We start from the raw sequence: 13,360 nt of genomic DNA on the forward strand, positions 1-13,360 counted from the left end.
TTAAAGTAAAAAAAAAACCTGAACATAAACACAGGGGGCTGAGAAAAAAATGCTTATTTTTGAGAAAAAATTCAGATGGCATTTAGAGGTTTTTGCATCTAAACTCATCATATAAATTTCTGTGTTCGACATAGTTGAAGTCAGAATTATTAGGCCCCTGTTTATTTTTCTCCCCATTTTTTGTGTATCGGAGATAAGTTTTTTTTTTTAACACATTTCTAAACATAATAGTTTTAGTAACTCATCTCTAATAACCGATTTATTTTATCTTTGCCATGATGACAGTAAATAATATTTGACTAGATATTTTTCAAGACACTTCTATACAGCTTAAAGTGACATTGAAAGGCTTAGCTAGGTTAATTAGGTTAACTAGGCAGGTTGAGGTAATTAGGCAGAGCACTGTACAGTATGTCAATGGTTTGTTCTGCAGCCTATCAAAATTATAGCGTAAAGAGGCTAATCATTTTGACCTTAAAATGTTTATAAAAATATTAAAAGCTGCTTTTGTTCTAGCCAAAATAGAACAAATAAGACTTCCTCGAGAAGAAAATATATTATCAGACATACTGTGAAAATGCTCTGTTGCTCTGTTAAACATCATTTGGGAAATATTTAAAACAGAAAAAAGGGGGGGGGGGGGGGGGGGAATAATAATTCTGACTTCAACTGTATTTCCATTTTTCCTCTCTCTGTGCTAATTCAATTCACAATCTGTTGTGTCTTCCACTAATTCTTCCATTCTGAATAAATTTCTATCTGCTTCTTCCTGCTTTAAAATAAAAAAAAATATATATATATGCACATTTACAAAGCACACGTATTCAGAGTACTGCTACGCTATCAGCTCTCACTGGCATTTTGACATTTGTGTTCATGAAATGCCATGGCATGTGGCTGGCAAGGAGAGTCATGCTAATGCGTGTACATCTGTTATTTACAGGATTGTACATGGTCATCTTGTTGTAGCTGTGTGTGTCTGTCCATGTGGATTTAACCTATGCCATTTTAAAACTGGCCACTGATGTCATCTTAAGATGAAATTTGGACCAAATAAAGCGGCCTTCTTCAGGATTATGTGCATATACCAGAAAACGTGCAGATGTAAGTTACAAAACCGTGTGACAAATGACATCTGTATCTGCATCTGACAACTTAATCATCAGACTGTCCCGCTGGGCAGACTCAATCAAATGAAAGAAGAAAGAAATGAAGACTGAACATAAGGGAAAAAGCTAATAAACTAGCTAATATAGCAACAAATAAGACAGTGGCTGTTTAAAAATCGTTTGTGTTGCCATAGAATATTCATACAGGTCAAATATTTATGTGATTTTTCTACTTAACAAGTGCGTTCACATAGAGATTTTCCAGAGACTAAATCTGTGCAAACAAAAACCTGGAAAAGATTATGAATATGTATAAATTCAAAGAGACAAGATAATTAATGCAGAGCAGTGATCTTTTTTTATTACTCGTTTGTCATCCATCTTCGTACCTCACCATGTCTATGATTACTAATTGGGTAAACACTATGAAAAAAGTTAAATATACAGTAAAAAAAAAATAATGCAAGTGTTTGATGTACAGTGCTCAGCATATACGAGTACACCCCTCCCAAATCTCTCATTTAAGTTTTATTTTCTTTAGGAAGCTTTACATTATTGTATACATTCGATTAGTCAGTACAGAAACCAAATCTGGAGCTAATAAAAAAAAAAAACTTATGATAGCAGTCCAAAATGAGTACACACAAATGTATATGTTAGGGAACATATTGCATAAAATTAAAAAAAAAAAGCAAAATTTAAGAGAAACAAAAACTGTATTAAATTTTGTTGAAATAGTTTTTTTTTTTCCTAATACCTTGCATGAATTTAATTATATTATCTTTTAATTGCTAAGGATCTTCCATGGCTGAGATATTATTTTATTAAATATATCCGTGTAATAAATCTGTTTTTTGTTTTTTTTTTCAAATTCACTGTAATAGTTTTTAACTATTTTTAAGTTAGTTTTTTACTATTTTTATAGTAAATAGTTTTTAACTGGTAGTATCACTTTTGTACAGTTTTTTAAATATTAAAATATTTTTGCAGTCAATTAATTTTACATGAATAATTAGCAAGCTTTGATGGCTGTTAACAGCCCTATATCCATTGTGCTGACTGCAATTTTGCATTATATGTCTTTGGGCTGACACGGTGGCTCAGTGGTTAGCACTGTCACCTCACACCAAGAAGGTCGCTGGTTTGAGTTCCGGCTTGGTCAGTTGGCACGAGTTTGCATGTTCTCCCAGTGTTCGCGTAGGTTTCTTCCAGGTGTTCTCGTTTCCCCTACAGTCTAAAGACATGTGCTATAGGTGAATTGAATAAACTAAATTGGTAGTGTATGAGTGTGTATGGGTGTTTCCCACTACTGGGTTGCAGATGGAAGGGCTTCTGCTGTGTAAAACTTATTCTGGATAAGTTAATGGTTCATCCTGCTGTGGTGATCCCTGATCTAAAGGGACTAAGCCGAAGGAAAATAAATATAAATGAATGAATGTCTTTTAGGATAGCAAAATATTTAAATTAGCTTATCATAGATAAACATCTCTTGTTAGCAGATCTTAGGACATTTAAAAGATGTAGATGGTCTGATTTAAAATGAGGTCTTTTACTTGCAGTTTGTCTAAATTCTATTTTCATCTTCCAAGCCATTTTGAAGTGCTCATTTTCAACTCCTGTCTTCTGTCCATAAGGAAAGAAAGAGCAACAGAAGGATAAAGGGAGCGATGGATACAAAGAGAAAGGGAGAGAATTCTATAGAAGGATAAAGTGTGAAGAGAGTGAGTGAGAGAGAGGGTCAGGTTTGAAGTGTTAATCTGCTCTGTCTCATTAGAGCCAATAACAGCTGCAGGAAACAGCATAACTAGAACATTCACACAACACTCACACGCAGTTACACACACTGGCGTAAGAGACGCCCCCGCAGCCCCTGCATCCTTACCAGGGGCCTTTCTTGTGCCACCATGAATAAAAAATATTTTGAATAAATTCGGTTAGAATTCAGAGCGATTGTGGTGCATAAATCATCCACAGCCTTTGTAAATGTTACACAGACCAAAAATATATATTAACAGGATTCATCACTGGGTTTTATCACGTAATAACTTTCTTGAGGTTGTTATTATAAGTCTTTTATAATGTTTTGGCTGATTGTTTTTTAAATCACAAAGTAATTGTATTTAATTTAAATTGTATGTTAAATGGCGACATGGTGGCTCAGTGGTTAGCACTGTAACCTCACAGCACGAAGGTCACTGGTTGGTGTCCCGGATGGGTCAGTTGCGATTTCTGTATGGAGTTTGCATGTTCTCCCCGTGTTCGCATGGGTTTCCTCCAGGTGCTTCATTTTCCCCCACAGTTCCAAACACATGCGCTATCAGGGCTCGAAATTAACTTTTTTACTTGGTAGCACCGGTGCTCCCAACTTCAAATATTTAGGAGCACCAAAAAAAATTTAGGAGCACCAGAAAAAATTTAGGAGCACCCATTAAAAATGAATGAGCACTGCTGCTGTATTTTAAAACAACATCAATAGGACTAACAAAAAACAGAAACAACTATCGCTATGATGACATTGATATTTGTGTGCAATAATTTCAAAATGAATGTCTAATAATTATAGAATATTAATGATGATAAAAATGACAATAATAGTAACAATGAATTACATTTCTCATAATGATGCTGCCTTAAACGACGTGCATGAATATCTGCTATAAAAAGTCTGTTAATTTATGAAAAATAAATGTATAGTTTGCATCAAACAAAAATGAAGCATTGCAGTAAGAAATATGGATTTTGTACTGCTGTTTTTATATGCATGTCAATTTAATAAATAATATTTATGCTACAAAGCAAACAAAATATTATAATAAATATAAAAATATAAAAATCAGTTCAATGCTGAAAGCTGCAAAACAGTCATCAGTAAATAACTAAAAAATAATATACACCTCAAAGAAGAATAGACAAGAGAAAGTAAGTAAAGTCTCACTTCTATCACTATTTAAAAGTTTTGGTTTCAGTTTGTGTCAATTTAAAGGTTTAGTCTGAGCTCAGGCTGGCTGATCTTCATTTTTCTGTGTTAGTAGAAAGCAGGCGAGTCAGCCGACCCAATTTATGAGCAGGCAGAGCAGTATTTTTGCGATGACCACCGACGCAATACCGTTCGTTGTTATGATGAGCCGCAGTTTCAGTGTAAACTTAGTAAAGGCGAGCTCCTTTGACGATGATATGTACAGTATTAGATTTGACTTTTAGCGGACATTTGCGCTGAACACGCATCGAATGCAACGCATCGAGATTCGGGCACCTTCTCTGAAAAGCACTTACTCGATTGATCTCAGCTGGCGGATCAATATTCACCACGTCATGATCGCTCTCATCTGCGCCCTCAACTTTAGATGGGGTTTGCAAACCTGTGTGCTTTAAGTTATCACTCTTCAGCCATTTGTATTTCCTGTGGTCATAAAAGCTCCTTCCTTGTCATCTAACAGCGGAAAGTCTTGAGTGATTGACAGCTAATAGGAAGCAATATAGCGGCAGGGAAGAGCGATTCAGCACGTTTTTACAAAAAATCAAAACAGGTCGCACTACAACCATTATCTGTAGTCGCACTAACGCGCCAAAATATATTATTAGGTCGCATAGATTATTTTTCGGGCGCATATGCGACCAAAATGGTCGCAATTTCGAGCCCTGTGCGCTATACGTTTACGCTATGCGCTATACAATTCCAAACACATGCGCTATACGTAGGTGAATTGAGTAAGCTAAATTAGCCATATTGAATGAGTGTTTATGAATGTTTTTTTTGTAATGGGTTGTGGCTGGAAGGGCATCCGCTGCGTGAAACATATGCCAGAATAGTTTGTGGTTCATTCCACTGTGGTGACCCCTGATCAGGGACTTGGCTGAAAGAAAAATCAATGAAGGTAAATGTAATGTGAAGGGACACTGACAAAGGAGGTGTGAAACCAAATACAGGTTTATTAACAAGGATGGTCAGGCAAGCAACGGTCAACACAGGGGCATTCAGGTGCATACAGAGAATCCTGAGTCGTATTCAAATAACAGGGGAGTGCTTAGAAGGCAGGCAGCAGGCAGGAATAAACACTAAACAAAGCAAGGACCTAACACGGCAAGGAAAATGCATCGTAATGTTCACAATGCAGCTAAACAAGACTTTTGTAGTCCTATAACGATCTGCGTGTTTACCAGCGATCTGCAAGTATTAGTGACAGTGCGTGTGTAAATATATTTTAATATAAATTTATACAACAGTTCTGTCTGGTTCTCAAATCTGATTGGCTGATAGCCGTGCGATATTAGAACTCCTACAGCCTCTTTACCCTTTGTATATATATACTGTCACTTATACTTACAGATCGCAAATGGCAAGTATCTACCTATATTTTAGAATAATCCTGAATATATAACTCCACAGAGGCAAAATAAAGAGAAGTATTTTACAGATGAAAACTGTACATTTCCAAATTATTATTAGTTATTTCATAAAGATTATCGAAAAGATGATGTTTATTTTAGACACTCATTCTGATGCTTTTAACACATTGATGTAATATATCAACTCACACTTCTACAGACATGCTTGCAAACACGTAAAGGCTATTAGCTCTCTCATAATTGACTATTAAAGCTGCAATTATTGAGTTAAATGTTGCAGGAAAAAAATATTTCAATATTATTTTCCATAAACTTACGTAGCAAAGAAAAAGACATTCACTTCACCTGCAAGTGTCATTCATTCATTTCAAACCTATTATGATATTTAAAAGTAATGAGTGCAGCTGATTACTGTTCTTAACGATGTGTAAAGCCTGTAATATGTTTTCTTTCATAATAGCGCTCCATTAAATATTAATAATGAACCCCAATATTAGGTCTACTCCTTACTCTTTCTCAGTCTCTCTCTCTCTTGCAGTCTGTTGGCATCTGTCTCTTTTTTTCTCAGGCTGACAGTGGCATGAAAAATGTTAGATTCTGGGCAGAGGCTGTGCATCTATAATGAGAGGGTTATTAACAGTGATGTTTCAATTAGCGGACGAGCTTCCTGTGCAGGTGGGAAGGGAGTGTTTCTGTCAGATATCCTGAACCCTCAGTCACCCCAAAAGCTGAGTCAAGCCGCACTAATGAACACCCCGACACACTGTCACTGTCACACATTTTCCAGCATCAGCATCTCTCTTTCACTTCTCTGCTTTCTATCACCCTTTATAACTCTTTCTAAGTACTTAAGGGGTTAGGAATATGAACAAACGCTATCCCTAACAAATAAATGCTATAATATTGACTGTTTTTGAAATTTTTGACTATTAGGTGAAGTAACTGAAATCATCCAGCGTAGTGATATCGCACTGTAGTGCGGTCAAGACCTGCCTGGAACTACTTTAGCATAATAATTGCATGCTTTTGAATGTTCAGCAGCCAATCTAAATCAAGCAATTAATAGCACTGTAGTATGATAAATGATATTAAAGATTCTTCAAGCTTATCGTTGGGTTGACAAATCAATTGTTTACAAATATTCCATGTTTTGATGTTTAATTTTAAAATGCGTTGGACTGCAGATTATAAAAATACACACTTTAAAAATAAGTTTGTAAGGTTTCGTTTAGATCAGTGTTTCTCAACCACATTCCTGGAGGACCACCAACACTGCCCCCCGGTTTCACAAACAAGGTTTAAGGCTAGTCAAGAATAAATTCCAAGTTTGAGCTGTCCCAGCTCAAATTAATCTGCAGTGAGATGTCTTAAAATATGTCAGTGTCATATTTTTTTTTTCTCCAGATGCACGCCAGCAATATTTTTCTTATGTGTGCTCTATTTCATTATTTCAAATGGAGACACGCGTGCACAAATAAAAAAGGGATGCACATGCGTTATCACGCTTATGTTTTCCAGGCACTGCGAGTTAAAAAATTCTAAACATTTTATACTGCTGCGAGCGACACACGAGTCTTGTGACCAACCAGGTAGCTTCACATGTTGTATTAAATTGCACAGTAATACAGGTAGACTAATTACCTCAGAATAACAATTTAACAAATGCAGATACAGATCCTCTCTCAGTGATGATCATTACACCACATATTCACCTCTCATTCAACCTGACTTCAGTGTACTTGTTCAGCCCAACACAGGCTAGAATTCTTTCACTGAGCATACAGTAATAAATGAATGAATAAAAATGAATTAAGGTGAAGGACTAAAACAAACAACCTTGTGGCATTTATATGAAGTTGATATAGTGATGCTGTTTATTAAAATACTTTAAAATACTATTTGTGTAAAATGTATCCTTTTTAAATTGTTTTTATGAATGTTCATGGAACAGTTTCACAAAATAAAAAAAAATAAAAAACTAATTAACTGTATTGATTTGGCCCTCTAAATCACCCCAGAGTCTATTTTGGCACCTTGAAAATATTAATTGCCCACCGCTGGGTTAAGGAGACATGGAAAATATGAAGAGCTGCTGGTCCTACAGGAACATGGTTGAGAAACGCTGGTTTAGATAACTCAAATTTAGCAACTTAATCTAAATGATTTGGAATACTAATATAGTATTTACTGTATAAAACAGAAACATCCTCTAAAAGATTATAATATTTACATAGTATTCTTAAAAAAAAACTTTTTCTAATGCTTTTTTTCTAATCTTTTTTTCTGATGCTCAACAAGGCTAAAAAATGGATTATGAGCTACTGTAGGTGTGTAAATGTTTGAGCTGGATAATCTGGATAAATTGTTCTTTTGTCTTATGGTAAACATGCAAGTATGCGCCTCAGAAAGGAGCACTAAATGAAAATATTATCCTCTCAAAATAAGACAAACGTACACACTATCATGTTCAAATGTTTACACCTCCTGCTCTTAATGTGTTTTTTTCACGAGAGTAAATGTTTTCACTTTTTTATATTTGTCTGTTAGTCTCTTAATTGTCGTTAGTCTAAGAAGATGGATCTTCTTAAATGTGCAGATGATATTAAAAGAAATAATGTGCATGGGCTTGGAAGAGTGAAAACAACAGGCAAACAAGACCTCACACAACACCATCTCACAATATACAGTAACACACAAAGACTTGTATACTGTATTTGAGGGCATGTATACGTTTGTATAGCATGATAGCAGATTATGTATGTCTGTCTGTCTGTCTGTCTGTCTGTCTATCTATCTATCTATCTATCAATTATCTATCTATCTAAATGAAATAAATGGCATTTAAACACCCCAACCCTGGAAGTAGAATAAAAAAATGGTAGTTTTTCAGTTGACATGTACTGTAATAATGCTGTCCTACTTTTTCTTGTTTCCTGCTTTTTAAAAATATGTCTTTTCTCATTTGTTTGTCAGTTTGCCGTGTTTGTGTACATGTGTAGGAGATAAAGAAAGTGAATGTTTATAGTTGTTCTGCTTCTTGTTTCGTTCTCAGTGTGCGTGCATGTTTGTTATGGGTCACACTAGTGTGAGCTCATTCTCACAGAGGTTGGTTTAAAGGTAATAGGGATTGGCGATATGAGAAAGGAGAAGAGGAGAAGGCGGTAGAGTGTTTGTTGTATTTCAGCTTCCCTTGCAGGAGCAGAGCTAACAGGTGGAGATTACTACTGCCAAAACACTGCTATTACTATTTACTGTAACCAGAGAACTGTGTGCGTGTGTGCGTGTGTGTGTCTGTGTGTGTGTCTGTGTGTGTGTCTGTGTGTGTGCGTGTGTGCGTGTGTGTGTGTGTGTGTGTGTTTTCCATGAAAAGTTGCTCCTTTTTTACTTGAAATATTACAGAAACTAGCCACACTGTCCCCAATGCACTATTTTAGTTGTTTTACACATTTTCATAGTTGGAGTTGCATTGCAGCTTACATAAGTAGTTACATAGTTTTCTTACCTGGACGCCCTGTTTTATGTTTATACATGAAGTCCTAGAAACGTCCATCAATCATGCATATCCTGGTTCATTTTTTTGTTTATTTAGTAAATACTTTGGTAATTTGATTATTATTTCAGTTACCAGTTTAGACCAAATCTATTCAGCTTTGTGTATTTAGTGCATTTTGCTGTGTTTTAACAACACTGCGCTTGTAGAGAATTTGGAAAAAGGCTGCAAGTTCAGTCTGGGCCTGAACTGAAGGAAAGAAATCATTTCTTCATCCAGTCACTCAGAATGAATGTGTCTGGATTAAAAAGGAAATGGTTAAAGGATGAATATCATGGAAAACAGACTTAACTTGCTCTTAAAGCTTGAAGTCCTGCAAAAATTTCCGCCAAAACTTTATACAAAACCAGACAGATACATTTGTACTGCACACATATATTGTGATTTTTTTTTTTTAATCAAATGTTTTTGTTTTTCACCTTCACAATTTGTGTAAATAGTTATATTACCAGTGTTTGAAAGAGTACAGAAAAATCATACTCAAGTTAAAGTACCCTTACTTGCCCAAATATTGAGTTGGAGTAAAAGTATCTGTTGTAAATATTACTCAAAGTATAAGTAAAAACTAGCCCTTTTGAAAGTACTCAAAAGAAGTGAGTATTACACTGTGAAAGGTTGATGCGTTTACATGCAGATTGTGTATGTTTGTAAAACGTAACATTCTGTAGTGCATTAATTGATTGTTCAAGGCCATTTGCAATTTCTGTCATCATCTCATCAGTGACATGCTGTCTAAACATGATCCCTTTAAATCCAGAGTGCCGCAACAAGGTTCAGTCAGGAGCAGTTATTTAGTGTGTTTGTCCATAGATGCATGAAGGAACAAAAGAGCCTAAATGTGAAAGAAAGAGAGAACTTAGTGAACTTTCAGAAAGTCAGTACTAAGCAGCCGATGTGATGGAGTGGCTGCTGTTCTACGGGTCACAAATGAGGAAAGGGAAACTGAGAGGGAGGCGTTGTACAAATGAGCTGGTGAGGCTGGAAACATTGGCAAGGCTCTCTTTAAAGATTAGTGGAGCAGGAAAATCCTGCTGCCGGTGGAGACCGATCCCCCTGGATTAGATCAATTTTACACACCTTTACTAGACTTATAACGCACACACACACACTTAAGCACACAAAGTCTGAGCTCTCATCCTTCTTTCCAGTTGGCCTTTCGCCCTCTACAGTGGAACTTTTAAGCTGATGATCTTTCTCCTGTGACTTTTTTGCAAGATTAAAACTTCCCCACACTAATCTATGGTGGCCTGCAGGTCCCGTTTCTTTCCTAAATCCAGGCGCATGTTTTAACAGCGAGTTTCCCTGAGTTGGTCTGGAAGTGAGGGCGATTCCTTTGGCCGACACTAGTGATTTGCTGAATGTCAGTTCACACTCTGGCCTGGAGCAAACCGAGGAGCATTAATGCTTATTAGCTTTCTGAAAAGGAGGTTATTAAACGTCCCGGTTCGGTAATGAGCTCAGCTTTAGATTCATGATGTTGAAACCAGCACAAGCAGCGATCCATCCTTATTATAGAAGAAGAAAGGCAGGAGGAGAGGGAATGAGCAAAGGCAAAAATGTTGTTATTTATTTAGGTTCTTGTTCTTATGTGATATTAGAGCTTTTTGGTTGGATTTCATAAATAAGCTTTTTGGAAATGTTAAACTAAAAAGAACACTAACAAAGCGCTTAAAATATTTTGAGTGTACAGTAAATTTAAGCCCTTGTGTAGGTGGTTTTCTTATTCAGTTCAGGCATTTTTGCTCTCATTTTTGCTGCATAAAATATGGAAAATTTGTACCTTTTATCTAATTTCTGTTTAAAAAAAAAACCCTCTAATGATATCTCACTTTCATTAGAATAATTTAGCTAAACCTGGGATTTGCTAAGACAACTTTAACAAGTTTGTTTAGTTTTCTTTTTTCAGTTTCCCTCTATCAATTGAGTTCATCAGTCATTCCGTTAGTCAACTCTGTGTACATATGTACAGTAAGTTTCTTATTTCAGTTGATTCATTGTCTGATCACTTTTGATTGTGGATTTATACATTTTCTTGTGCATGTATTAAACTTCTCCTATTCCTTTCTCTAAACCCAACCAATAGTATTTTCAAAACAACAGATTGACCTGCCGACCCACTTCCCTAAACCCAACCGGCAATTTTAAAAGGCAATCCAGAAAAAAGAAAAGCCCTCGCCTGATTTTTACCACTTTTTCATATTTTACCACATTCTCACCCTATTACTTATTTGTTTATTTTATTTTTGGGGTTCTGTTTTTGTCTTACCTGCTTTCTGGAACCGTTTCTCAACATTTTCATTCTTCTGACTTGTGCATGAGCTAGTTACACATCTCAGTAAACCAATAGCGTTCAGCTGCATGCCTGGCTCCACCTTTTGATATCCTTTTGTTGTCTTAGGTACCCTTTCAAAAGGGTACCTGAAAAGTGGTACGGTACAGTTTGCTTTTTGGTACCTTTTGACTGTTACGTACCACTGTTACGGCCTTTAGACAGTTCGTAGAAAACTATCTGCATGCTTTCATTTAAACTTTTCTGAACTAGGAGACAAAAATAATTTTCTTTTAGAAAGCTTTACATTTCATTAAAAAGCCAGTAGATTATTATAGCTGTCTAATTGTTTAGTTTTGTGGCAAGTAGCTGTGTATTGGGATAATGTACATCCAGCTGGATGAGTTTTCAGAGTAAAGGCCTTCAGCCTTATACAACAGCCCTTTGCTTCACGTCTGGCTTTGTGCGAGAACAACTGGCTGGATGTACATTAACCCTAACTTTAAAATCTTGATTTTATTTGGTCCAAATTATAGTAGAACTAATAATATTAATGTGAAATATTATTTTTTAATGTATTGTATTTTAAAATAAAAATTGTAAAATAGGTCATTCGTTATTTTGTAGAAACCTTTATTCAATGTTTGTCTTTAGTTTTAGTGAAGAAGAACTGTGTTCTCTTAAGGGAAAAAATCAATCACGTACAGATGAATAATGGAGGGGTGGTGAGTCTGTGTGTGAGGTGACATCTAATAATCTCCTAATCCTGCTGAGTCCTGTCATGAGGGCAGTTTTGTCTGTAATCCGCTGACAGGACATTGGCCATCTTGAAGGTCCAGCTTTACCTGGTTTATGTGCTCGTGTTGTGCATCTCTTCTTCAGGATGCATGGTTTTAAAGCTAGCAGATGGAGGCGTGCTGAGATGATCCTTTTCTGTGTAACACAAACGACTTCATGGATCGACTCAGTCCAGTTCCTGGGAGGCAGAGATAATAACACTCATCCCAGTTATCAGCGCTCTGCTGAAGGAGAAATTGATCTTGCACACCGTTTAAATTAATCAAACTCTTTTCATCTGATGGATTGCATTTTAAGCAAAGTCAGATCTGTCTGCCTGACTGTGGCTGAAAGAATCTTGGTGATACTTTACAATACCAAAACATGAATAATGATGTACTAATAATGTAAATTAAATGTTATTTCATTATGAACTAATGATGAGTTAAGGCATGTGCTAACAGTGAACTATCTTTAACCACATTAGTACATCAGTTCATGTGTGAATAATGGCTAGCTTAATTACTTGTTAGTGCATATTTGTTAATTGCTGTATTAATTAACACTTTAGGTTAAACTAAATGTAACCAACATGTGCTTGTGACGGGTGCAGTGGAGTGCAATAGATAACTGTTCAATCTTGTGTGTAGGTGTGTGTGTGTGTGTGTGTGTGTGTGTGTGTGTTGGGGGGGGGGGGGGGTGTAGAAAGGATTTAGACTTGCATTCGATAAAATAAAATCATATATTTTCATAGTTTTTCCATGTAAATGTGGTTGACTGATGAGCGTGACTATTATACACTCACTTCTTTTGCAGCGTCTCATGCTGCATGAGTACCGCATTTTTAGACGACATGTCATGTCAGCTTTTACATGCAGTTCAGCTCATTAATATCAGTTACACTGCAGTGGAACAATCAGAAAAACTCAAAGACAAGGCAAGCATTGGGTGCTTGTGTTTACCAAGTTGACATGACAATGCAACATGGCGGAACTATGGTGGCCGAGAGAGCTTAACGTGCTGCAATTCAAGAGTTCCCTCTTAGATATGCTTGACATTTATAGCAGGTTTGGCATGCTGTCCCGGGAGAGAACCCTGAGCTCGGAGATATTTGAGCCCAGGGCTCTCGCCCGGTCTAGAAGCATATCAGGGGATCCGAGATCAGGTAGGTCCCGATCGCTCCCCCTTTAGAAGGAGAGAAAAAGGAGGAGATGGGGTGGAAGGGGGGATTCTTCCAAAAAGAAGATAAAGCAATGAGGAGAAAGTGATCCATTTATATTAAACTAGGATCATTCTGATTGGATTATT

At 36.4% G+C, this 13,360-nt stretch overlaps 1 protein-coding gene across 48 annotated transcripts in view; it reads left to right on the forward strand.

The window, feature by feature from the left end:
• Positions 1–13,360, forward strand: part of slc8a1b (solute carrier family 8 member 1b) — a 200,584-nt gene that overhangs the window by 73,421 nt on the left and 113,803 nt on the right. For 8 of the 48 annotated variants that reach the window (XM_073927591.1, XM_073927588.1, XM_073927589.1 and 5 more), the window contains one exon: positions 944–1,452. In XM_073927591.1, the coding sequence (XP_073783692.1) occupies positions 944–1,025 (82 nt within the window). In that variant the 3' untranslated portion in view covers positions 1,026–1,452. 48 annotated transcript variants of the gene reach the window in all.

Source organism: Danio rerio, chromosome 17 (genome assembly GCF_049306965.1).
Source record: "Danio rerio strain Tuebingen ecotype United States chromosome 17, GRCz12tu, whole genome shotgun sequence".
Taxonomy (NCBI): Eukaryota; Metazoa; Chordata; class Actinopteri; order Cypriniformes; family Danionidae; genus Danio; species Danio rerio.